This window comes from Enhydra lutris, unplaced genomic scaffold (genome assembly GCF_002288905.1).
Source record: "Enhydra lutris kenyoni isolate GAN:26980312 unplaced genomic scaffold, ASM228890v2 scaffoldscaffold124, whole genome shotgun sequence".
In the NCBI taxonomy this organism is placed as follows: Eukaryota; Metazoa; Chordata; class Mammalia; order Carnivora; family Mustelidae; genus Enhydra; species Enhydra lutris.
This window is the reverse complement of record NW_019154208.1, coordinates 583,721-611,397: the sequence shown is the minus strand read 5'-3', so window position 1 is coordinate 611,397 and position 27,677 is coordinate 583,721. Positions and strand designations below refer to the sequence as shown.

Sequence of the window (27,677 nt, the reverse complement as noted above, 5' to 3'; positions counted from 1 at the left end):
TTTTTTTTTTTTTTTTTTTTTTTTTACTTTGATTGAAATACCTGCTTTAGGTTTACTAAAACTAGAATTAACGAGGTTTTTTTGAAATTCTACTTTTAAACTTGGGGGCTGATGGTTCAGAATCAGATGTGCTCACAGTAACAGATGCTACTTCCACAGATCCTGGTTGAAGAGGTCCCAGTGACACCTGAATAACAACCTTTGTTTCAGGGGGCAATCCTTCTAGTTGCTTAGGCTTTTTAAACATTTGATGACACTGGGTCTTGTGCTCCATTTTCTCCTTGAAAGTTAAAAACTGTAGCCGGCATTTGGAACACTGGTGAACACTCTTCTCCCAGTGTCCCCTATAATGACACATGTACGGTGTTGCAGTTTTGAAAATTTTGAGACAGAATGGACAGAGTAAATTCTTAGTGTTTTCATGGCATTTTCTGAAATGTGTTTCCACATCAGCAAAGGCTGATGATCTGTAATTGCAAACCTGGCACACATAGGGCATTTCGCCAGGCTTATGATTGTCCTTCATGTGCTGTAAGAGAACCTGATCTGTTTTGAATGACAATTCACAAATTTTACAGACAGCCGAAGGCTCCTGGGTAGTGTGTACACTTTCAAGGTGACATTGCAGCTCGAAGGGAGTGGGAAACTGTCGGTGGCAGTGCTGGCAGGTGGTGTGGCTTTCCCAGCTGTCACCCCTCTGCTTCTCAAGTTCCAGATGGTGCTTCATGTGATTCATAAACTTGACATTTTTTAGAATTTTCAAGCAGCTGAGGCATTTAAAGGTTGTGTGAGTCTTCTGTTCTGGCTGACCATCTCCTTTATGTTGCCCATAATAAAAGTCACGAAGTAATATGACCAGACTTCCTTTCTTGGGATCAACAACCTGGTTTTGACTTGCTAGACTCAAGTCTGTTTTTGCTGGTCTATTTTCCTTTACAGGATTTATAGTCTTAAAATGGACACAGTCCTTTGGAAAAGGTGTTGCAAAAGGTGCTCCATTCTGAACCATGGCTCCATGGCTCCATTCTAAGTCATGTCCATTCTGAACATGGCTTAATGAGGTATGAACACTGTTTGAGTCTGTGCTTTGCTGTGAAGTCACTGTATGAAAGTTACCTGAAGGGGACAAAGCTGAAGCATGTCCCTCTATGATTCCGTCGCTGAGTTTAGGCCTTTTGGGATTTATATCATTTACTTCAGCAGTGGAAAGTTGCTTTGATATGCAAGGACTTTTATTCATATCTCCTACAGAAAGTGCTTCTCCTACTGGATGCTGTAATGAATTTGTGAATGTAATCAAAGGAGAACATAACTCCAAACAGCTATTAGGCACAATTTGTGAATTATTTTTAAAATCAGGTTTAGACAAAGGCTCAATAATAATGGGACTATCTGTTGATCTTGATTCAGATTCAGAAACTGGCAAGGCAGTGACTGCTTCTGATACAGAGGTCACATGACTTATAGGCGGTAATTTGTGAGTAGGACCTTTTCTGAGGTGACCATACTTTTTTCTCCTTGAACATGAACCTGGGGTGACTCTGTTCAAAATGTTTGAAACAACTGGTTTTGAATTTGAAGTCACCCCAACAAAGATCAGCTCAGCATCATCATTTACATGTTCCACCCCAACAAAGATGAGCTCAGCATCTTCATCATCTACTTTTTTGGTTTCTTCTGTGTTCTGCTGTGGGTCTGGCTCTTGCTCTTCCTCACATAACATACATGGCTGTTCCATTTTTCTTTTTTTTTTTTTTTTTTATTCTTGAAGGTGTGGCCACAGTCCCAGTGCTTTCTTTATATAAACTGCCACCTAAGTACAAACACACTACACATCAGTAAGTACAGAAAAATGCATTATCTTATTTAATTCTCTCCAAAACTTTTTTAAGACTACTAGAATTCACAGAGGATAAATGACAGCTTAAAGCCTACTATTATAAGTCTGTACAACTCTAGAATCATGCCTTTGCCTTAAGCTGATTACTATTTCTTCTATTAAAAAAAGAGGAAAAAACTATTGACTAATCACTAGGTGAAATCATATGTAAAGGATATATTATTTTACAAAGGCACCATTGTTCAGTGTTTAGACACATGGGCTTTGGGGTCAGAGAAGATTAAGCTGGAATTCTAAGTCAGCCACAAACCAGCTGTATCTTCTTTGGCAAGTTCAAAACTTTAAATGTGTTTTATCCTAAAGGCGAAACCTCTTACTTCTTAGACTTAAGGTAACAGCTCTTTTTCAAAAACCACCAAGAATTCAACAGTACCTTATTTTGCAGCTGAATTAAAGAAAATTTTATAGTAAATGTACATATCTCAATTGATTCATAATTTCATAAATATTAATATAGAAAAGAAGAGTCAAATTCAAAGAACAGAATAAGAGTACCTAACAACTGTCAAAAAACAGCATACTTCAATGTCAAGTGCTTAGCACATGCCTAGCAAATTGAGAACAAACTCTCTTGATAAGCTCACACCAACTCAAGGCCTTCATTATAGTCCACTGTCTCCTAAATTTCTCCTTCTAATCCTGACTTTCCCACTTAAATCCAACAGAACTGCCTCCCTCAGCCCACCTCCGTCTCATTTCCACATGGCAGGCAAAGTAATTCTGTCAAATCACATATCACTGCTCAGCTCAAAACCCCCCAATGGCTTTCTCATTCACTCAGTGAAAGGCCAAGTGCTTCTAATATCTTCAGTGCCTGTTAGACCATGCTTCCAAGCCTACATACTGCCTTGCAGCATGTCCTGCTCCTCCCCCCTATCCACTTCATTCTAACCAAACTGTCTTACAATTCCTTGAACACATTAATCACTTTACTCGCTTAGAGCCCTGTATTTGCTGTCCTTCTAATATGAATGCTCACCATCCAGATACCTGCAGAGGTGAATCCTCACCATCTTCAGACTTCTGTTGCAAGTATTCTCAAAGAGGTTCTCAAATACTCCAAACAACTGCTAATTCACATTGCCAATCTCTCTTCCCTTCCCCTCAACCTTCAAGTCCTTATCACCACCTAACACATTATAAACTTTATCTACTTGATTATTTTCTACTGTCTATCCAGTAAAATGTAAACTTCAAAGGACAGAGATTATCTTTTGTTGACTGCTATATCCCCAGCACAAAGAGTGCCTGGCACAATATGGGAGCTCAACAAATAAAGAATCTGTTAATAGTATGAATTAACAGTAACTTTTATTAATAAGAATATGTATTTGTAGAATAGACTGTACTCCTTTAATTCTGTATTTTCTATGATTTACTTAGAACCTTGTCCATATCAGATATTCTGTAGGCCTATGAAGGACTAAAAGCTTCTAGCTTTTTAAAACATTTTTATCACAACCATAGTAAAAACAACAACAACATATAATATGGAATCTCACTATATAAACATATAAATAACAATTGCTTCACTACATGGATACTTATTCTAATCAATTATGACTCATCAATGGCTCACTACTAAAGGTTTGAAAAACATTTGTTTTAGGCTAGCAAGATGTAGGTACTTTAAATTATGGATCATAATTCACCAGTTTCTGAAAACCTAACATCAGAATTCATTGTAACCCCATATAGACCCTTCAAACCCCATCTATAAAAATTAAAGTGGCATCAAATACGTGCCATGTACTGCAAATTAGTTTAATTAGCATATCAGCATATAATTTGGGAACATATAGATATTTAATCCTGAGATGTATACCAACTTCAAAGTAAGTAAAAAAAGAAATTTTTTGAAAATAAGAAAAGTTGGGGCCCCTGGGTAGCTTAGTGGGTTAAAGCCTCTGCCTTCAGCTCAGGTCATGGTCTCAGAGTCCTGGGATCCAGCCCCATATCGGGCTCTCTGCTCAGTAGGGAGCCTGCTTCCCTTCCTCTCTCTGTCTGCCTTTCTCACTGCTTGTGATCTCTGTCAAATAAACAAAATCTTAAAAAAAAAAAAAAAAAAAAGGAAAGTTATTTCTTATTTTCATCACTTGTTTCACAACTATAATTTGCTTGGCCAACAATGGTATGATACTACCAAGCACTAAGTAGAAAGTGGTGAATGCATGAAGTTTACAGTCTAGTGTGCCATGAAGAGTGATTTACAACCTTCTTAAAACTAAGATCAAGTACATAATTAGGAGATATGTAATGCAAGAAAACATACAAGGCATATCTGAAAACACTGGTCTTTAAGAGTCACAGAAATTGGTTCGGTCTGTCTATATACAACTTCATCATCTAACTCCAGGATGATGTCACCTAGTCCACTGTTTCCCAACATAAGCACCACAGACATGTCTGGACCAGATAATTCTTTGTTGTAGGGGGGTGGTGCTGGGTGCATTTAGGATTTGTAGCAGTATCCCTGACCTCTACTTAGGAGATGCTAGTAGAAATCCCCTACATGTGCTATCAAAAAATGTTCTATGGGAGAACTTCTATCCTAATCTAATCTCCTGAGTATCAACTTCCACATTTCTAGTAACTGTCTTCTAGGTAATTCTATATGATGCTCTAATACCCCTCTCAAGAAATAATTCTAAATTGACATTATTAATATTCTGGGGCACCTGGATAGCTCAGTGGGTTAAGCCTCTGCCTTAGGCTCAGGTCATGATCTCAGGGTCCAGGATTGAGCCACACATTGGGCTCCCTGCTCAGCAGGGAGCCTGGTCCCCCCTTTTTCTCTCTGCCCGCTTCTCTGCCTACTTGTGATCTCTGTTAAATAAATAAACAAAATATTTTTTTAAAAAAGAAATTATAAATATTCTCCCTGATATCATAAAAATCAGAATAAAATTTAAAATGTGGGAGTTAAAAAGTAAAAAATTTAAATAAAAAATAGAATAAGATCTAATTTGACAATTAATATGACTATCAGAATTATCTGAGGATAGACTTTTAAAGCCTAGAAAAATTTATGATTCACCTAAAGTTACATGTAAGGTCTGGAGACAGAGTTTGCACTAAAATTCATGATTCCTGAATTCTATTTCTGTATTTTTCCCACTATTCTGACTTAATGAAAGTCTAAATTTCTGGTGATGGTGCTATTAAGTTCTTAGTCTCAAAGGATCGGAGTCATACTGGACTCAATTTTAATCTCCTCGTATTTTATAAAAACTGTTCAAACCTCCCCCAACCTCTATCAAATTATTCACAGAAACTTATTAGTGATTCTAAATAACTTTTTAGAGTATTAGTCATTCTAACTACCTTACATTTCCATTCCTATTAAAGCTCCTCTCTCCAATTTCTAAGTTTGAGTCCACCTGTTACTTCATGTTTGTACATCTGTACTAGGCTTCAAATTATCTCATCTCTGTCCTTCAAATTATCACCAACTGCATACCACCACTAGATGAATCTTTTTTTTTCACTAGATGAATCTTAAAACACCTCTGTAATTATATCATTCCACTATTCCTACATGTTAAATGACTCCCCCAATTTTAAAGAATACATTTTAAGTTATGCTATGGACCAAATTGTGTCCCTTCAAAATACACATGTTGAAGCCCTAACTCCCAGTATGATAGTATCTGGAGATGAAACTTTGGGAAACTTTGGGTTCCCATCTAGTTAGATTTAGATAAATTCATGAGAGTGGAACCCTCATGATGGGATTAGTACCAAAAAGAGATATCAGAGAGCTTGCTTCTTCTCTGTCTCCCACCTACTATGTGAAGACACAGTGAGAATGTGGCAGTCTACAGGTCTGAAGGAAGCAATGCAAATCAGCTAGCACCTTGATCTTGAATTTTCCAGCCTCCAAAACTATGGGAACAAATTCTGTTGTTAAAAAAAAATAAAAATAAACTGGGATCCAGGAACACTGTAGGATTTTTTACCCACCTGATCTTGGTGGGTAAAAGGCACAAGCAGGAGAAGTGGCAGGTAGGGGAGAAGCAGACTCGCTGCTGAGCAAGGAGGCCGATGTGGGGCTGGATCCCAAAGGCAGAAGCTTAACCCTCTGAGCCACCCAGGTGCTCCGGATCATGGGAATTTTCTTATCACTTCTCTTTGGTACCTTCATTTTCTACAATTTACCAGAATCTTAAGATACCTGGGGTCATGAGGTTGGACATGTCAAAGACTTAGTAGATCTAAGGAGTTAATCCTCAATACCACTTCATATCCCCTATCAATGAAACTGCCAAGGGCTGTGGAGGAGTTAATGAGATTTCATGCCAAAGATAGCTAAGATGGCAGGGGATGATAATTCATCTCCCAGGTTATTCCTATGCATTTAAACAACAGCCTTCTTCATAGGGCTTTTTTTTTTTTTTAATAAACATATAATGTATTTTTATCCCCAGGGGTACAGGTCTGTGAATCGCCAGGTTTACACACTTCACAGCACTCACCATAGCACATACCCTCCCCAGTGTCCATAACCCCATCCCCCGCTCTCAACCCCCCTTCCCCCAGCAACCCTCAGTTTGTTTTGTGAGATTAAGAGTTACTTATGGTTTGTCTCCCTCCCGATCCCATCTTGTTTCATTTATTCTTCTCCTATCCTCCTAACCCCTTCATGGGGCTTTTTTATAGCTACACACCAGCTTCTTTTCAGGCATCAGTCTTTCTTGAGTAGCTTCCTGAAAGCAGGCTAACCGGACTCCTTTGATATCTATCCTCACAATCTTCCCTTGCCTCTGACTCTTTTCACCCCCTATACCACTCCTGCAAATTCTTATCCCTATCCCTTCACTCCTTCCCCATCCATAGCACTCAAGTCTCTTTCCCACTACTCTCCTTCCCTTCTCTGCCATTAACCCCACACATTTGCTACCTTAGGATTTAATGCCCATTAAACACATCCTTGGGAGAAATGAGAGCTTCACAGGATCCTTAAAACTACATTAAACATTTATATTCACCTTAGGATAACTAAGAAAAACAAAATGTTTTCATAAATTTTTAATAAATATTTGCTCATAAATAAGCTCAAGATGGTAGAAGAATATAAAAATGGGGTCTAATCTAGCCTGGGAGTCTGAAATGGGAAAAACTATTAAACCGAGGTTGTTCTTTCAAAAGACAGGATTATTTCTGTAGACTGGACTAAGGAAAAGCAATTTATAGAACCTCATTACCATTTTCACTTTTTCTACCTCTCTGACTTCTTTTTCCATTATTCTAACACTCATTCCCTGCAATCCAGCCACAGTGTCTTCCCTGTTGTTCCCTTTAGGCTCTGCATGAAATTCTTTTCTCCCAGATGTCTCCATGGCTAACACCTATCTCCTTTTTTTTTTTTTAATTTATTTTTTTTTTACTTCTATCTCCTTTAATGCCATATCTGAACTTACCTTTACCATAAGACTTGCCCTGATCATCCAATCTAAAATTACAACATTCCTACCCACCCAACATTCGATCCTATGACCCTGCTCTATTAGATTCTTCCTAATTTCATAACATCACCTTCTGTATCACCGAAAAATGTATTATATTTACATTATTATTACACAATTATATTATATATGTATTATATATTGTGTGTGTGTGTGTGTGTGTGTGTGTGTGTGTATACACATATAATGTTATAGACCTTTCTTTCTCCACTGGACTTTCAGTTCTTTCCACTGGAGAAGTTCTGTTTCATTTTTTAGCTTGTTTTGTTTGTTTTTGTCTGTTTTGTTCATTGATTTCTCCCAAATTCCTAGAGTAGTCATAGCACACAAGTCTTAAATATTTGTGAAAGGAAAATGATTATCTAGGAGTTAGAAATAAATTTAACAAAGGAAAGCGGGCTGAGGTAAGAAGCAGGAAACGTTCAAACCTGGGGAACACACAATTTTCTTTAAGTCAGGGAGCCACAAAAGTGTACTATTACAGCAAATATGAGAACCCTATAATCCTAGGACTCAGGAGGACTATTGTCAGTCACTTTCAACCATTTTCTCTTGTCCTTTGCTCCCAAGAGCAGGATCGTAGAAGAATTCACAAAGTAGAGATGAGCAGGATGACAGTTCAACCTAAAAGTGGCCTGTTAGTTCAGAAGCAAGTTCTTTCTCTAAGACTGAGGATTTAGAAAGGTGGAAGTATCAGGTGAATGGTGAATGATTTAAACAGGGGCTGCAGACAACCACAAAAAAGATGACTGGGAAAAAAAAAAAAGGAAAAAAGGACAATGTTAATTTTTTAAATGCCAACAAAGTAAGGTCATAGGGAATGGTAAAATAAGAAACTACAAATATTCCCTCCTTCATAAAACCAAAGAGAACAACAGCAGAAATAGTCAAAATCGAGCTTTTTCATCCCAGAAATTAACCAAAGGCTTAATCAGGGGATTAAAAATCAGAGGAAAATCAGAGGATTTCTTTGGAAAACACTATGGCAGTTCCTCAAAAACTTAAACACTGAATTATCATTATGACCCAGGAGTCCACTTATAAGTATTGCCCGATAGAACTGAAAACAGGTACTCAGACAACTACATGTAATGTACATACATGTTTAGAGTAACATGATTCACAAGAACTTAATGGTAAAAATAATACAAATATCCATCAATGGATAAGTAAACAAACTGTGGTATATACAAACAGTGGAATATTATTCAACCATAAAGGGAATAAAGGCGCCTCCATGTTCACTGCTGCATTATTTACAATAGCCAAGATATCAAAATAACCTAAGTGTCCACTGATTGATGGGTAAAGAAAATCTGGAATATACAAATAATGGAATATCATTCAGCCATAAAAAATATGAAATCATTCCATCTGCGACATGATGGACCTGAGGGCATTATGTTAAGTGAAATAAGTCAAACACAGAAAGACAAATATTATATGATCTCACTGATATGTGAAATCATAAATAACAATAAGCTCATAGATAAAGAGAACAGACTGGTGATTGCCAGAGGCAAGGTAGAAGGGTAAAATGGATAAAGGGGATTAAAAGGTACAAACTTCCAGTTATAAAATAAATGTCATGGAGACGTAATGCACAACATGATGACTCTTGTTAATAATACTGCAGTGTATATTTGAAAGTTGCTAGGAGAGTAGATCTTAAAAGTTCTTATCTCAAGACAAAAAAAAAATTATGTATGGTGACAGATGTTGACTATACTTATTGTGGGCATTTCACAATTTAAACAAACACCAAATCATACTATATACCTGAAACTAACGTTTTATGTCAATTATACATACCTGAGACCACACTGTCCCTGCGAGGGCTCCACCCCCACTTAGCCTTCATTGTTATAGTCATATTTTATCCCTCCATTATATTTAACCTTATTTTTTATATACATATAGGTTTTTTTATTTTCATTAAAAATTTGGGATACAATTTCTTCCAACAGATCAAAATAAATCCTAAATCTAGCGCATGGCTTTATTCTAGTCTCCAGCCTGAGCACATTCTTTTTTTTTTTTTCCCTTTTCCAACCAACTTATCATTCCTTTTTTATAATTTTTTTTTTAATTTTCATCTTCACAGTCATATTCTATCCCTTCATCGTGTTTATTATTTTTGTGTATATATATATGTTTTTCTTTCTTTAAAATTTTGGGAGGTAGTTTCTTCTAAGAGACCAGAATAGACCCAAGTGGGTGGCTCTGTTCTTTTTACCAGTCTGAGATCATATATATATATATATATGTATTTTTTTTTCTTTTTCCCCCTTTCTTCTCCCCCCAGTTTTGGGTCTCTTCTGATTTGGTTAGCATACATTTTTCTAGGGTCTTTGCCACCCTTTTAGTGTATTATTCTATCACTCATATATTCTTATCTGGATAAAATGACAAGGTGGAGAAACTCACCACAAAAAAAAGAACAAGATGCAGTACCAACGGCTAAGGACCTAATCAATAAGGACATTGGTAATATGTCAGAACTAGAGTTCAGAATGACGATTTTCAAGGTGCTAGCTAGGTTCGAAAAAGGCAGGAAAGAGATTAGAGAAACCCTTTCTGAAGAAATACAATCCCTTTCTAAAGAAATAAAAGAACTAAAATCTAACCAAATTGAAATTTTAAAAAGCTATTAATGAGGTGCAATAAAAAACGGAAGCTCTTACTGCTAGGATAAATGAAGCAGAAGAGAGAATTAGTGATGTAGAACACCAAATGACAGAGAATAAAGAAACTGAGCAAAAGAAAGACAAACAACTACTGGACCACAAGGGGAGAATTCGAGAGATAAGTGAAACCATAAGAGGAAACAATACTAGAACAGTTGGGATTCCAGAAAAAGAAAGAGAGAGGCAGAAGGTATATTGGATCGAATTACAGTAGGGAATTTCCCTAATATGACAAAGGGAATGAGCATGAAAATTCAGGGGTTCAGGCACAGAGAACCCCCCTCAAAATCAATAAAAATATGTCGACACGCTGTCATATATTAGTAAAACCTACAAGTCTTAGGGACAAAGAGAAAATCCTGAAAGCAGCTAGGGACAAGAAGTAACATACAATGGTAGGAATATTAGATTGGCAGCAGACTTATCCACAGAGACCTGTTAGGCCAGAAAGAACTGGCATGATATATTCAGAGCACTAAATAAGAAAAACATGCAGCCAAGAATACTATATCCATAGGGTGAGTGGGTGGCTCAATGGGTTAAAGCCTCTGCCTTTGGCTCAGGTCATGATCCCACGGTCCTGGGATCGAGCTCCACATCGGGCTCTCTGCTTGGCGGGAAGTCTGCTTCCTCCTCTCTCTCTGCCTGCCTCTCTGCCTACTTGTGATCTCTGTCTGTCAAATAAATAAATAAAATCTTTCAAAAAAGAAGAATACTATATCCAGCTAGGCTACCATTGAAAATAGAAGAAGAGATAAAAAGCTTCCAGGACAAACAAAAATTAAAAGAATTTGCAAACACCAAACCAGCCCTACAGGAAATATTGAGAAGGGTCCTCTAAGAAAAGAGAGAGCCTAATAGTAGTAGACAAGGAAGGTACAGAGACAACATACAGTTAACAGTCACCTTACAGGCAATACAATGGCACTAAATTCATATTTTTCAGTAGTTACCATGAATGTAAATGGGCTAAGTGCCCCAATCAAAAAACACAGGGTATGAGAATGGATTTAAAACAAAAACAAAAACAAAAACAAGACCCATCAATATGCGTTCTGTAAGAAACTCATTTCAAACCCAAAGACACCTCCAGATTTAAAGTGAGGGGGTGGAAAACAATTTACCATGCTAATGGACATCAAAAGAAAGCTGGGGTGGCAATCCTTACATCAGATAGTTTAGATTTTAAGCCAAAGACTATAATAAGAGATGAGGAAGGACTCTATACCATACTCAAAGGGTCTATTCAACAGGAAGATCTAACAATTTTCTATATCTATGCCCCTAACATGGGAGCAGCCAACTATATAAACCAATTAATAATAAAATCAAAGAAACACATCAACAATAATACAATAATAGTAGGGGACTTTAACAACCCCCCTCACTGAAATGGTCACATGATCCAAGCAAAAGATCACTAAGAAAATAAAGGCCTTAAATGACACATTGGACCAGATGGACACCACAGATATATTCAGGACATTCCATCCCAAAGCAACAGAATATACGTTCTTCTCTAATGCACATGGAACATTCTCCAGAATATATCACATCCTGGGTCACAAATCAGGTCTCAACTGGTACCAAAAGAGAGGGGTCATTCCCTGCATATTTCAGACCAAATGTTCTGAAGCTAGAACTCAATCACAAGAGGAAACTTGGAAAGAACCCAAATACATGGAGGCTAAAGAGCATCCTACTAAAGAATGAATGGGTCAACCAGGAAATTAAAGAAGAATTGAAAAAATTCATGGAAACAAGTGAAAATGAAAACACAACTGTTGAATAACTGTGGGACACAGCAAAGGCAGTCCTGAAAGGAAAGTATACAGGGATACAAGCCTTTCTCAAGAAACAAGAAAGGTCTCAAAAACACAACCTAACCAAACACCTAAAGGAGCTGGAGAAAGAACAGCAAAGAAAGCCTAAACCCAGCAGAAGAAGAGAAATCATAAAGATCAGAGAAGAAACCAATGAAATAGAAACCAAAAGAACAGTAGAACAAATCAACAAAACTAGGAGCCGATTCTTTGAAAGAATTAATAAGACTGATAAACCCCTGGCCAGACTTATCAAAAAGAAAAGAGAAAGGACCCCAATCAATAAAATCATGAATGAAAGAGGAGAGATCACAACCAACACCAAAGAAATACAAACAATTATAAGAACATATTATGAGCAACTATATGCCAGCAAATTTGACAATCTGGAAGAAATGTCCTAGAGATGTATGAACTACCAAAACTGAACCAGGAAGAAATAGAAAACCTGAACAGACCCATAACCAGTAAGGAGATTGAACAGTCATAAAAAATCTCCCAACAAACAAGAAACCAGGGCCAAACGGCTTCCCAGGGGAATTCTACCAAACATTTAAAGAAGAATTAATACCTATTCTCTTGAAACTGTTCCAAAAAATAGAAATGGAAGGAAAACTTCCAAACTCATCTTATGAGGCCAGCATTACCTTGATCCCAAAAACAGACAAAGATGCCATCAAAAAGGAGAATTACAGACCAATATCCTTGATGAACACAGATGCAAAAATTCCCACCAAAATACTAGCCATTAGGATCCAAGAGTACATAAAAAGTACATTATTCACCATGACTAACTGGGATTTATTCCTCGGCTGCAAGTTTGGTTCAACATCTGCAAATCAATCAATGTGACAAAGTACATTAATAAATGAAAGAACAAGAACTATCTGGTAATCTCAATAGATGCTGAAAAAGCATTTGACAAAGTACAGCATCCTTTCTTGATCAAAACTCTTCAAAGTATAGGGGGGAGCCTGGGTGGCTCAGTGGGTTAGAGCCTCTGCCTTCGGCTCAGGTCATGGTCTCAGGGTCCTGGGATCAAGCCCTACATCGGGCTCTCTGCTCAGTGGGGAGCCTACTTCCTCCTCTCTCCCTGCCTGCCTCTCTGACTACCTGTAATCTCTATCAAATAAATAAATAAAATCTAAAAAAAAAAAAAAAAAAAACTCTTCAAAGTGTCGGGATAGAGGGTACATACCTCAAAATCATAAAAGCCATCTATTAAAAACCCACAGCAAATATCATTCACACTCGGGAAAAACTGAGAGCTTTTTCCCCAAGGTCAGGAACATGTCAAGGCTATTCAATATCACTACTTCTATTCAACATAGTACTAGAATTCCTAGACTCAACAATCAGACAACAAAAAGAAATACAAGGCATCTAAATCAGCAAAGAAGAAGTCAAACTCTCACTCTTTGCAGATAATGATACTTTATGTGGAAAATCCAAAAGACTCCACTCCAAAACTGCTAAAACTCATACAGGAATTCAGTAAAGTGTCAGGATGTAAAATCAATGCAGAGAAATAAGTTGCATGTCTATACACCAACAACAAGACAGAAGAAAGAGAAATTAAGGAGTCAATCCCATTTACAATTGCATCCAAAACCGTAAGATACCTAGGAATAAATCTAACCAAAGAGGCAAAAAATCTGTACTCAGAAAACTATGAATGGGGCACCTGGGTGGTTCAGCGGGTTAAAGCCTCTGCCTTCAGCTCAGGTCGTGATCCCAGGGTCCTGGGATTGAGCCCCACATAGGGCTCTCTGCTCAGCAGAGAGCCTACTTCGCTTGCTCCTCTCTCTGCCTGCCTCTCTGCCTACTTGTGGTCTCTGTCTCTGAAATAAATAAATAAAATCTTAAAAAAAAAAAAAAAGAAAGAAACTGTGAATTACTCACAAAAGAAATTGAGGAAGACACAAAGAAATGGAAAAATGTCCCATGCTCAAGGACTGGAAGAACAAATATTATGAAATGTCTATGTTATCTAAAGCAATCTACACATTTCATGCAATTCCTATCAAAATACCATCCTTTTTTTTCAAAGAAATGGACCAAATAACCCTAAATTTATATGGAACCAGAAAAGACTCCAAATAGCCAACAGAATGTTGAAAAAGAAAGCCAAAGTTGGTGGCATCACAATTCCAGACTTCAACTTCTATTAAAAAGCTGTAATCATTAAAACAGTATGGTACTGGCACAAAAACAGACACATAGATCAATGGAACAGAATAGAGAGCCCAAAAATAGACCCTCAACTCTATGGTCAACTAATCTTCGGCAAACAGGAAGGAATGTCCAATGGAAAAAAGACAGTCTCTTCAACAAATGGTGTCAACAAATTGGACAGCCATATGCAGAAGAATGAAACTGGACCATTTCCTTAGACCACACACAAAAATAGACTCAAAATGGATGAAAGACCTCAGTGTGAGACAGGAATCCATTCAAGTCCTTGAGAAGACCACAGGAAGCAACCTCTTTGACCTCAGCCACAGCAACTTCTTCCTAGAAACATTGCCAAAGGCAAAGGAAGCAAGGGCAAAAATGAACTATTGGGACTTCATCAAGATCAAAAGCTTTTGCACAGCAAAGGAAACAGTCAACAAAACCAAAAGACAACTGACAGAATGGAAGATATTTGCAAATGACATATCAGATAAAGGGCTAGTATCCAGAATCTATAAAGAACTTACCAAACTCAACACCAAAAGAACAAATAATCCAATCAAGAAATGGGCAAAGGACATGAACAGATATTTCTTCAAAGAAGTCATCCAGATGGCCAACAGACACATGAAAAAGTACTCCACATAATTCGGCATCAGGAAAATACAAATCAAAACCACAATGAGATACCACCTCACACCAGTCAGAATGGCTAAAGTTAACAAGTCAGGAAATGACAGATGTCGGTGAGGATGCATAGAAAGGAGAACCCTCCTACGTTCCTGGTGGGATGCAGGTTGAACCGCCGCCACTCTGGAAAACAGCATGGAGGTTCCTTAAAAAGTTGAAAATAGAGCTCCATACAACCCAGTAATTGCACTACTGGGTATATACCCTAACGATACAAATGTACTGATCCGAAGGGGCACATGCACCTGAATGTTCATAGCAGCAATGTCCACAATAGCCAAACTATAGAAAGAACCTAGATGTCCATCAACGGATGATGGATAAAGAAGTGTACACACACACACACACACACACACACACACATACATACATATACAATGGAATACTATGCAGCCATCAAAAGAAATGAAATCTTGCCATTTGCAATGACGTGGATGAAACTCGAGGGTATTATGCTGAGTGAAATATGTCAATCAGAGAAAGACAATTATCATATGATCTCCCTGATATGAGGAAACTGAGAGACAGGGTGGGGGGCTTGAGGGGTCGGGAAGGAAAAAAATGAAACAAGATTGGATTGGGAGGGAGAAAAAACATAAGAGACTCTTTATATCACAAAACAAACTGAGGGTTGCTGGGGGCAGGGAGGGTATGCAGAGGGTGGCTGGGTTATGGACATTGGGGAGGGTATGTGATATGGTGAGTGCTATGAAATGTGTAAGCCTGAAGATTCACAGACTTGTACCCCTGGGGAAATTAATACATTATATGTTAATAAAAACTAAAAAATTAAAAAATAATTCCCAAAAGAGAAATCCAAGATCAGATTATCCTTGTAAATTTTATCAAAACAATTCAAGAAGAATTAGCACTAAACTTTCAGTAACTCTCTAAAAATCAGATGAGGAGAGACAACTTTCCAGCTCATTCTATGAGACCAGTACTATTTATATCAAAATTAAACAAACGTATCACACACAAAACTAACAAAAACACACAAAAAAACCAGAAACCACTATCTTTTATGAATAAGGGCAAAAATCCTTAACAAAATACTAGGAAACACAATTTAAAAACCTATAAGAGGGGCGCCTGGGTGGCTCAGTGGGTTGAGCCTCTGCCTTCAGCTCAGGTCATGATCTCAGGCATCTGGGATCGAGCCCCACATCGGGCTCTCTGCTTGGCAGGGAGCCTGCTTCCCTCTCTCCCTGCCTGCCTCTCTGCCTACTGGTGATCTCTCCAACAAATAAATAATAAAAAAATAAAAATCTTAAAAAAAAATCTTAAAAACCTGTAAGAAGGGCTATACACTATGACCAAGTGAGATTTATGTAAGAAATGTAAAGTTGGTTCATTATATGAAAATCAATCAACATTATACCATTTCAATAGAATGAAGGACCAAAATACCCACATCTGTCCACAAAAAAGTAGTGGACAAAACTGAGCACCATCTTGGGGTGGGGGGATAAAAACCACACTCAATAATTGGAAGAAGGAAACTTTCTCTGACAAGGGATATCTGTAAAAGACCCATAGCTAGCATTACAATTCATGGCAAAAAGACTGAAAGCTTCTCCTCTAAGATCAGGAATAAGACAAGGATGTCCACTTCTACCCTTCTGATTCAACATTATCCTGAAGGTGGTTTAACTGGGTAATCATGCAAGTTAAAAAAAAAAAAAAAAGTAAAATAGCATTCAGAATGGGAAAAAAAGAAGTAAAACTATATTGGAGAGGACATGATTTTGTATAGAGAAAATCCTGAGGAATTATATTTGTTTACATATAATAATTGTTTATTATAATAAACAATATAAGATCAATATAAAACATCAATTAGGGGTGCCTGGGTGGCTCAGTGGGTTAAAGCCTCTGCCTTCAGCTCAGGACATGATCCCAGAGTCCTGGGATAGAGACCCGCATCGGGCCCTCTGCTAGGTGGGGAGCCTGTTTCCTCCTCTCTCTCTGCCTGCCTCTCTGCCTACTTGTGATCTCTGTCTGTCAAATAAATAAATAAAATCTTAAAAAAAAAATCAATTACATTTCTATACACTAGCAATAAACACTCTGAAAATGAAATAAGCAATTCTATGTACACTAGCATTAAAAAGGATGAAATACTTAGGAATAAATTTCCAGAAAAAAATGCAAGACTTTCATACTGAAAACACTGAATTATACTGAATACATTGCTGAAGCAATTAAAAAAGACCTAAGTAAATATATACATCCCATGTTTATGGAAAAGATTTAATATTACTAAGATGACAAGATTCCTGATACTAATTTATCAAAATCCCATCTGGCTTTTTCACAAATTAAAATTCATAGGGAAATGCAAAAGACTCAGAAGAGCCAAAACAATCTTGAAAAAGAAGAAATGAAAATGTCACACTGATTTCAAAGCTTACTGCAAAGCTACAGTAATCAAGAGTGTGGTACTTTCATAAAGACAGAACCACAGATCAATAGAATACAATTCAGAGTCCAAAAATAAACCCATACATTAATGGCCGATTGGTTTTCAGCAAGAATAGCAAAATAATTAAGTGGGAAGCAGGTATGTCTTTTCAACAAATGTTGGAACAACTGAACATCCACATCAAAAAACTGAGGTTGGACCCCTGCTCACAGCATATTTAAAAAAAAAAAAAAAAAAAAAAAAAACCTCAAAATAGATTGTAGAACTAAATGTAAGAGCTAACTGTAAGTCTTCTTTTTAAAAAAACAGAAATAAAGGTTTTTGAGACAACATACCAAAAGGAATAATGACAAAAGAAAAATGAACAGGATTTCAGCAAAGGGAACCCCCTTACACTGTTAGTTGAATGCAGGCTGGTACAGCAACTCTAGAAAAAAGTATGGAGTTTCCTCAAAAGGTTGAAAATAGAGCTACCCTAAGACTCAGCAATTGCATTACTAGGGATTTATCTCAAAGATCCAAATCTGGTGATCTAAAGGGGCATCTGCACCCCAATATTTATAGCAGCAATCTCCACAATAGCAAAACTATGGAAAGAGCCCAGATATCATCAACAGATGAATGGATAAAGAAGATGTGGTGTGGAATATTACTAAGCCATCAAAAATGAAATCTTGCCATTTGCAATGACCTGGATAGAACTAGAGGGTATTTATGTTAATCAAAATGCTAATCAATGACAATTATCATATGATTTCACTCATATGTGGAATTTAAGAAACAACAGAAGAGCATGGGGGCGGGGAAATAAAACAAAACTAAATCAAAGAGGAAGACAAACCATAAAAGACTCTTTTTTTTTTATAATTTTTTTTAAAGATTTTTATTTATTTATTTGACAGAGATCACAAGCAGGCAGAGAAGCAGGCAGAGAGAGAGGAGGAAGCAGGCTCCCCGCTGAACAGAGAGTCCGATATGGGACTCGATCCCAGGACCCTGGGATCATGACCTGAGCCGAAGGGAGAGGCTTTAACCCACTGAGCCACCCAGGCGCCCCCATAAGAGACTCTTAATCACAGGAAACGAAGGGATGCTGGAAGGGAGGGGAGTAGGGGGATGGAATAACTGGGTGATGGACATTAAGGAGGGCACGGGATGTAATGAGCACTGGGTGTTATAGAAGACTGATGAATCACTGAACTCTACCACTGAAATTAATACACTATATGTTAATTAATAGAATTTAATAACATTTAATTAAAACAGGATTTCATCAAATTAAAAACTTTTGTCCTTCAAAGGATACCATCAGGAAAGTAAACGGACAAGCCACGTAATGGGAGAAAATACTTTTAAATCATATATGTAATAAGGGACTTGTATCCACAATACATAAAGACCTCTTATATCAGAAGAATAAAAAGACAACTCTATTTAAAACTGAGCAAAGGGGGTGCCTGACTGGCTCAGACTGAAGAGCATGTGACTATCTCACAGATGTGAGTTCGAGCCCCACATTGGGTGGAGAGATTACTTAAATAAAAATTTTTAAAAAATGGGCAAAGAAATTAAACAGAAATTTCTCTAAAAATGATATACAGGGGCACCTGGGTGGCTCAGTGGATTAAGCCACTGCCTTCATCTCAGGTCAAGATATGAAGGGTCCTGGGATGGAGCCCCACATCTGCCTCAGCATACCTGCTGAGCAGAGAGCCTGCTTCCCCCTCTCTCTCTGCCTGACTCTCTGCCTACTTGTGATCTCTCTGTCAAATAAATAAATAAAATCTTTAAAAATAAATAAATGAATAAAAAATAAAAATGATATACAAATGTCCAAGTATAAGAAAAGATGTTCAACATGATAGTAATGAGAAAACTGTGAATCAAAACTACAGTGATGTATCACTCACACCCCTAAGGATGCTACTATCAAAATATATAAAAACAAATAATTACACCAGAAAATAACAACTGCTGGTAAGGATGTGAAGAAACTAAAATTCTTATGTGCTGTGGTTGGAATGTAAAATGGTGCAAAGCACCAGAGCAAAGCAACAGAGGTTCCCTAAAATATTATAAATCAAACTATTATATGATCCAGCAATCCTACTTCTGGATATATATCCAAAAGAAATGAAAACAGGATTATGAAGAAATATTTGTACACCCATGTTCACAGCAGTACTGTTCTGATAACTAAAAGGTAGATGCAGTCCAAATGTTCACTAACTAATGAAAGAATTTTTAAAAATGTGTATATACATACAACGGGATAATATCCAGCTATAAGAAGGAAGTCCTGCCACACACTACAACACTGATGAATCTCTGAGGACACGTTAGCTAAATTTAAAAAAGCCAGTCACAAAAAAAACAAATATTATATTAATTCCACTTATCTGAAGTATCTAAAGTAGTCAAAGCAACAGTAAAGAAACAAAAAGTAGAATGGTGGATACCCCGGTCTAGGGAGAGAGGGAAAAGGGACTTTATTGTTTAATGAGATGGAGTTTCAATTTTACAGAATGAGAAGTTCTAGAGATCTGTTTTAAAACAATGTTAATATATTTAGCACTTAAATGATTAAGATGGTAAAATTTATGTTATCTGCTTTTTACAATAAAAAATGAGCAAAAAATTTGAATAGACAACTCTTCAAAGAAGATATACAAATAATGCAATACAATAAGCACAAGAAATGCTGCTCAACACAATTAATTATTAGGAAAATGTAAATCAAAATCAGAATGAGATACCACTTCACATTTACTGGCTTGACTATAATCAAAAACAGAAACAGTAAAAAGTGTTACAGAGAATATGCAGAAATTAGAATCCTCATATATTGTTAGTGCAACTGCTGTAAAATGGTCAGCCACTTAGGCAAACAGTTTGGCAGCATCTCAAAAATTAAATACAGCAGTATATGATCCAGCAATTTCTATCCTAGGTATATATCTCGAAGAGTTGAAAACATAAATCCATACAAAAATTTGCTCAACAATGTTCATAGCAGCACTATTCATAATTGCAACAAAGTGCAAACTATCCAAAGGTCCATTAACTGATAAATGGATTAACTGTAGTATAGCCATAAAATGGAATGTATTCAGCTATGAAAACAAATAACAGTACTGCTATACATGTATGACATGGATGAACCTTGAAAAGATGCTAAGCGAATAAAGCTAGACACAAAAAGGCCACATATTGTATGATTCCTCCCATATAAAATGTCTACACTGGGCAAATGCACAGAGACAGAAATAAATTAGTGGTTGCCATGGGCTGGAGTGGGGGAAAGAATGAGGAAATGTAGTCAGTTGAATAATGACCTCAAAATATTAGATCCTGATCCCTGAAATGTATCTACGCTATCTTTTTTTGGGAAAGGGGTCTTTGCAGATGTGATTAAGAATCTTGAGATGGGAAGATTATCCTGGATTATACAAATGTGCCCAAAATACCATCATAAGTATCCTCAGTATGAAAGGCAGATTTCACGCACACAGTAGGAGAAAGCATTGTAACAAGACTGGAATAACATGGACTCAGCCAAAGAATGCGCGCCGGAAGAGGCAAAAAATGGGGGGCGCCTGGGTGGCTCAGCGGGTTAAAGCCTCTGCCTTCGGCTCAGGTCATGATCCCAGGGTCCTGGGATCGAGCCCCACATCAGGCTCTCTGCTCAGCAGGGAGCCTGCTTCCCTTCCTCTCTCTGCCTGCCTGTGATCTCTGTCTGTCAAATAAATAAATAAAATCTTAAAAAAAAAAAAAAGAGGCAAACAATGGTTTCTCCCTTAGAGTCTCTGGGATAGGGTGGCCCTACCAACACCCTGATTTAGGTCAGGTGATGATTTCTAACTTTTGCCCTCCAGAATTGAGAGGGAATAAATTTTTGTTGTTTTAATCCACCAAGACTGTGGTAATTTGTTATAGTAGCCACAGGAAGCTAATACAAGGTTTTAGGGTTGATGAAATGTTCCAGAATTAGATAGTGGTAAAGACTGTACAATTTTGTGAAGTATACTAAAAATCATTCAATTCTGCATTCTACAGAGTGAACTGTATAGTATGTGAATTATATCTCAATTAAAGAAAAAAATGCCTAGTGATAGGCTGGTGTGACCTCCCCCGCCCCCAACATCCTAACAACTGATAACTAAATCTTCAAAGCCCCTAAACAGACTCTATTCATGTAACAAGAGTTAGGTAATTAGAATTACAGTAACAATGCAAACTAATCTAGCCCACAAAGAGAGTTAAACTAGTATCATGTAGTCAATTTACAAATTTGTAGTGGGAGACATATGTTCCTAGGGATGGATGGGTATCTTCTTGTAGAGTGGACGGACACTACTCTGATACTAGGTTGAAACATCAACTTAATTTTTATTAGGACTGCTAAAAATCCTGATTTGACCAGGACAATCCAGTTTGACCTGCTGCCCCTGTGTATTTTTTAACAGTATCACTTTTCACTCTTAATAATACCTTGATTTCAGGGTATCCGGGTGGCTCAGTCAGTTAAGCATCTGAACCTTGATTTCAACTCAGGTTAAGATCTCAGGGTTGTGAGATCAAGCCCCATGTTGGTCTCCACTCAGCAGGGAGTGTGCTTATTTTCTCTCTCTTCTTCTGCCATTAAAAAAATGATTTTGGTGGTAAATGAGTCAACATACTTGTAAGGAATCTTGAAGTTGTGAAAGTGGTGAGAGCATAGGCTATGCATGCTAGATGTTCCATGTCATGAATCTCTAGGTAACAAATATCTCCCTGCTATTGGAAAGCTCCCAAAGAAAAAAATCCTACTAAGACTTCCACAAAGCAACCATATTTTGTTTTCAAAAATATACAATATTAATGCTTAAGCTGAACTCTCAGATTTCTACTATTCAGTGTTATTCAAATGACCAATTTATACATTTAAAGGAATGAATAAGGAATGCACCTAAGAATTCTTGTGGTTGACAAGTATAAGGAACTTACAAAGGACAGCTTAAAATAACTTCTACCAATTTTTTAAAATTTTATTTTATTATTTCAGTGGTACCCAATTTTTTTAAGTGTTATGAAATCAAAAGCTGAAAGTAACTTTTTTTTTTGTTTTCATATCAAATTGACCCTAACATAATAATGCTGTGTTAAAACTCCTGAGTGCAAAAAAAGGAAAAGAGGGGAATCTCTCTCCTTCTCTTTCTTTCTTTCTTTTCTTTCTTTCACTCTATCTTTCTTTCTTTTAAGAAATTAGGAAAAAATTGTTACTCTATGGAAAGATCACCATAAGAAGTTCTATGGGTAGTCAGACATATAATGTTGGTAATGTTCTGATGTTCACTATTTTGGATGAACTACAACTATAAAACATATTAAATTAGTAAAATTAGAACATATCCCTGTCCAAAAAAGACTGAGAAACAAATAAATGACACAGGAGCATAATGGTAAGGAACTGTATAGTTCTGACAGTCTCCTAACCCTAACCCCTAAAAAAGGAAAGGGGAGGGAGAAGTATCAAGATGGCGTTTATAAGGAATTTGAGTATTAGGAAGTATTTGGTGAGTCTACCATATGCCAAGTACTGATCTAGGTACCAGAGATACAGTAGTGATTGAAACAAAGACCCCTTCTTCAGGGAGCTGACACTGCAATAGAGGTAACTGAAAAATACATTAAAAAAATATACACCATAATGTTACTGCATGCAATATTATAGTATCACACAGCACATATTTCAAATATGTACTAATGTAATATAAGTCATATAAAATATTTTATATTATTATATGTGTGTGTGTGTGTGTGTGTATATATATATATATATATATATAATTTCAAATGGTCATAAATGCTATAGAGAAAATAAAGGAGGCAATGGCCAGGTAGTATGGAGGCAGGCTGATATTTGTATGGCATGGTTATGGAGATCTGGGGAAGAATTCTCCAGCTGAAGGAAGAACAAATACAAAGCTCTGAGACTTACCAAAGTTAAGGACTGGTCAAGAGGTTAATGTATGCAAACCAGTGGACAGGGAGAGAAACTGGAGAAGAATCAAAGAATGAGTTTGCTGTAGTACATTAATGTAGTCCATTCTAAGTTCTTTGGTTTTACTCTGGGTATGATAGTTCACTGGGAATTTTGAGTGAGGGGTTACATGATCTTTCATGTCAAAAGGACCACTCTGGCTACTATGAGAAGAAAGAAAACTTTAGAATAATAACTGGAAGCAGGAAGGCAAGTTTAGATTCTTATAATTACTAAGATTATTAATAACTTAATCATAATAATTTCATTAATAATGATTTTATAATAAAAGATTATACTAATACAAGACTGGGATGCTGAGAAGGGGTCAAAGTCTTTTTTTTTTTAAGATTGTATTTATTTATTTGGTAGACAGAGATTACAAGTAGTCAAAGAGGCAGGCAGGGAGAGAGGAGTAAGCAGGCTTCCCGCTGAGCAGAGAGCCTGATGTGGGGCTCAATCCCAGGACCCTGAGACCATGACCTGAGCTAAAGGCAGAGGCTTTAACCCACTGAGCCACCCAGGCGCCCCGGGGGTCAAATTCTATATTAAAACCTTGAAGGTCCACAAGATTTGTTAATAGATAGGAATTGGGATGTGAGGAAGAGGATGACACATAGAACGGGTGATGCTGAGCAAGTAAACATGAAACCAGAACTCAGGGAAAGACCTGAGTTAAGTACACAAATTTTGGAGTCTTTGGCATGTAATGTTATTTAAAACACAAGACTGCCTGAGGGCATCTAGGGAAAGAGGTTTGATATCCAAGTCCTGGGGCACTGCATTGGTCAGAGTTCAGAAACATGAGAAGAAACCAGAAAAGGATAGAAAGAAGGAAGAGTTACTTAGAACCAGCTGGGGTCGGGGGTAGGAGAGTAGTAAAAGAACAGAGAAAAAGCACGTTGTAATCCAAATGAAAAATTATTTTCAGGGAAGAGGAAATTAATGACTCTGATAAATACTGCAATAGATCACATAAATTAATAACTAACAATTCAGGATGCCTGGGTGGCTCAGTCGGTTAAGCATCTGCCTTCGGCTTAGGTCATTATCTTGAGGTCCTGGGATCGAGTCCTGCAACGGGCTCCCTGCTCAAAGGGGATTCTCCTTCTCTCTCTCCTGTGATCTCTCTCACTCTAACTCAAATAAATAAATAAAATCTTAAAAAAAAAATAAATAACAATTGACCATTTCATTAAGTACTGTGAAATTCACTGGAGTTCTTGACAAGAGTGGATTTAAAGGAGAATGGAAGAACTTGAGGAAGCAAACATGGACAACTCTGAAGAAATTTTCCTCTAATGAGAAGACGACATGAAATAAAATAAGCAGAAGGGGGATGTGCAATTAAAAGATGGCTTTTTAACGAAAGGTAACATTACAATCAGTCTGTTTGCTGATTAGAATGATCCAGAGAAACTGAAAACTTAATCCAGGATGAAAAGGAGACTTGCTGGAACAACATTCCTGAATAAACAAAAGCTATTTGGATTTAATGTACCAGGGGAGGCTTTGCCCTTAGCCTAGAGCCAAATAATTCACTCATAATAACAGAAAAATATGGAGAAGAGTTGGAATGGTGGATTAATGGGTGTGGTTGCTAGCCTCCAACATGGCCCCAAATGAATCTTGCCTCCTGGTATTCACACTCTTGTGTAGTCCTCTCCCACAATATCACAGGGTTAGCCTATCTGATGAAGCAAATGCAGAAGTAATGGTATGTAACTTCTGAAAAAGACTCTGCACTTCATCCTGGGACCAAGCTCTCTCTTTAATCACTCGCTCTGAGGGAAGCCAGCTACCGTGACAGGAGCAGCCCCATGGAGAGGGCCACAGAGTGAAGAACTGAGGACTGTGCTAACAGTCAAGTGAGCAAGCTCAGACACTGTTCATCCAATAAAACCCAAGTCTTCAGTAACTGCCAATCCTGTCAAAAGCTTCATTATAAACTCATAAGCTACCCTGAGCCAGAATCAGCCAGCTAGAGTATGACAGTGAAATAAATATTTCTTAGGTCATTACGTTTGAGACAATGTGTTACACAGCAATAGATAACTAACTATATAATGGGTCTTACCATGCTATATACACAAGTTATTGGGCATATAACTTACCTATTGTTTTGCCTCCTGGCATGAAATGAATTCATACGGCTTCCCCTACCCAATCACATTCAATTACTTCATGAAATAAAGCCCTTAAAAGGTTGTAGAAATGAACAACTAACCCTGTGTGAGCATTTTTAACCAACACACATTTACCCTGAATGAACCACTTTAATACTTTAATACATGAGCTTAAATCTTAGGTATGTGTATCTGCCCATTTTAGCCTCCTACTGCCATTGTAAAAGAAGTCAGTTTTACATAGCTTAAAATGTATGATCCTCTCATGTTCTTTAGAGAGCAGGTGAAAGAATGCCACCCTCCCTGTTTTCAAGGAAGCAATATAGAGAGGTCCAGAATTACCTAAATCAGTGATTGGCTTGAATTTATCAGACATATTCAGGTCATACACACTTCAGGAAACACTGTCTAAATACTAGTATTTTAACACGGAAGAAAATAAGAAAAAACTAAAGAAAAATGATACAGTCTTGGTCCTTATAAAGACCTCTCATCTTACCTCAGGTGTGCAGTGAAACTTCTAAGAACTTAAGATTTTCCAGGCAGGAGAAGGTCACATCCTTGAGGCAACCATAGAGGAGGATTAGGGTTACTTACACGTTACAGGAATGTTTTATATCCCACTGCCTACCTGTTATTGCCATCTGCATGTTCATCAAGCTTCTCACTTAACCAGAAGAGAACTGGAGTCCCCTCCCCCACACCTGTTCCTCCCATCTACCCTTCCTCAGTAAAGAAAACACTATGCCTGCCAACTGCCCAGTTCCAAAGCCTGGAAACCACCCCGGGGCCTGGCTGTCAGGAGGACTTCATTAGGGTGTAAGAGTCTGAAATAGAGCCCAGGCAGAGATACTGCAAACGAGAAAAATTAACAAGGCCCTGAGGTAGGGGAGAGGGAGCAATAAATGAATTTACAAATGCTTAAATCGCCTTAAAGGCTCTGGGCCAACAGACGTCCCGAACAGGGAGGAGGAGGCTGGCTGGGGACGTTTAAATGCCTTAAGTTCCACAAGAGACCCCAGTGGGCCGGGGGAGGGGAAGGTATTAAGAGCCTGGGCAGGCCCCTCCTCCAGAAGGCCCAGGCTGGGCCCAGGCTTGGGGGATGGGGACGGCCAGCCTAGGGTGGGGGAGGAGATGCTGCCCGAAAGGCGCCTGCTGAGACCGGGGAAGGGAGTGTGCGTGAAGGGAGCCTCAGGACCCGCCAAGAACCGCTTACCCGACACACTTCGGAGGCCGCAGCAACAGGCACAGGCCGCTCGGGCAGAACCAGACCGGGAGCCGTGTGGCCCGCGGGACTAGGGCCGCGGAACCCCTCCCATCTCTCCTCTGGGAACACTACGGCCCCGCCGCACCACGCCCCCCGTCCTTACCGTCCTCCCCGCGGTCCGCACTAGGTCCTGAGCTGCACCGCCCCAAGGCGCTCCCCAGGCAAAGCCCGAGGGGACGACGCCTCCTCAGGCCCCAGGCGCCGCCGACGCCGCCGCCTCTCCACGCGCGCCCGCTGCGATCTGTGATTGGCTGCCAGGTGCGGGCCCAAGGCCGGCGCGGCTCGGGGCGCTGTAATCTGATTGGCGGCGAGGCGGGTCCGGCGTCTGCGCGCGCTCTGGCGCCCCTGGTGGCTATCCATGGGTCCGGGATCAGGCTGAGAGAGGTGAGAGGGGCAGCGATGACCCTCAGTTCCTGGAAGAGTCTTGGGAGGTCAAGGTTGCAGAGCAGACCAGGGTTCAAGGATAAAGACAGGCTCCCAATCCATCAGGGGATAAATTTGTCCACCTGGAGTTTAACTTTCATAATCCTCAGGTGTGTCCCTTTTTCATAAAAGCACTAGCTGCCGGCCCTATGTTTAAGGGAACATGACCATGCAACTTGGTCTTGACGCCCATACTCTTGACGTTACATCTGGTCAAGCCATACAAAAATAGCCTGGCACCCATTTGTTTTTATAGCTTGAAGCGACTTAAGAATGAACTTTACATTTGTTAATGCCTGGAGAAAACCACAAAGAGACTATTATTTTGTAACGTGAAAATTATATAAAAGTTAATTTCAGTGTTCATAAATATTTATTGAACACAGACATACCCATTCCTTTAGGTATTGTCTATGGCTGCTTTCCTCTAAAACAACCATTGATTAATTGTCATAAATCATATTCAAAAGCCTAAAATATTTATTATCTGGCCCTCTACAAATTTTTTTTAACAGATTTTTTTTTTTAATTGCCATTTCTGCCGGAAGTCTGCCTACTTTAGCAGTGTTTTGAAAAGGGAAAAAAAAGACAGCTTTTGGGCTTTTTAATCTGTAATGTGATTTTCATCTCTAGCCTATTTATATTTTCTACTCTTTACTTTCTTATTAACTCTA

At 38.2% G+C, this 27,677-nt stretch overlaps 1 protein-coding gene across 2 annotated transcripts; it reads right to left on the bottom strand.

Moving 5' to 3' along the window:
- On the bottom strand, positions 1 to 26,772 carry LOC111139922 (zinc finger protein 280B-like). Of its 2 annotated transcripts, none has more exons than XM_022492333.1 (3): positions 26,530 to 26,772; positions 25,813 to 25,873; positions 1 to 1,813 (listed from the first exon to the last, which is right to left on the bottom strand). In XM_022492333.1, exon 3 carries the CDS (start codon positions 1,736 to 1,738, stop codon positions 68 to 70), a length of 1,671 nt encoding a protein of 556 aa, XP_022348041.1. In that variant the 5' UTR covers positions 1,739 to 1,813; positions 25,813 to 25,873; positions 26,530 to 26,772; the 3' UTR covers positions 1 to 67. The 2 variants fall into 2 exon arrangements, with proteins under 2 accessions (XP_022348041.1, XP_022348040.1); XM_022492332.1 differs by having other exon boundaries at positions 26,684 to 26,772.
- Between the last annotated feature and the right edge of the window lie 905 nt (positions 26,773 to 27,677).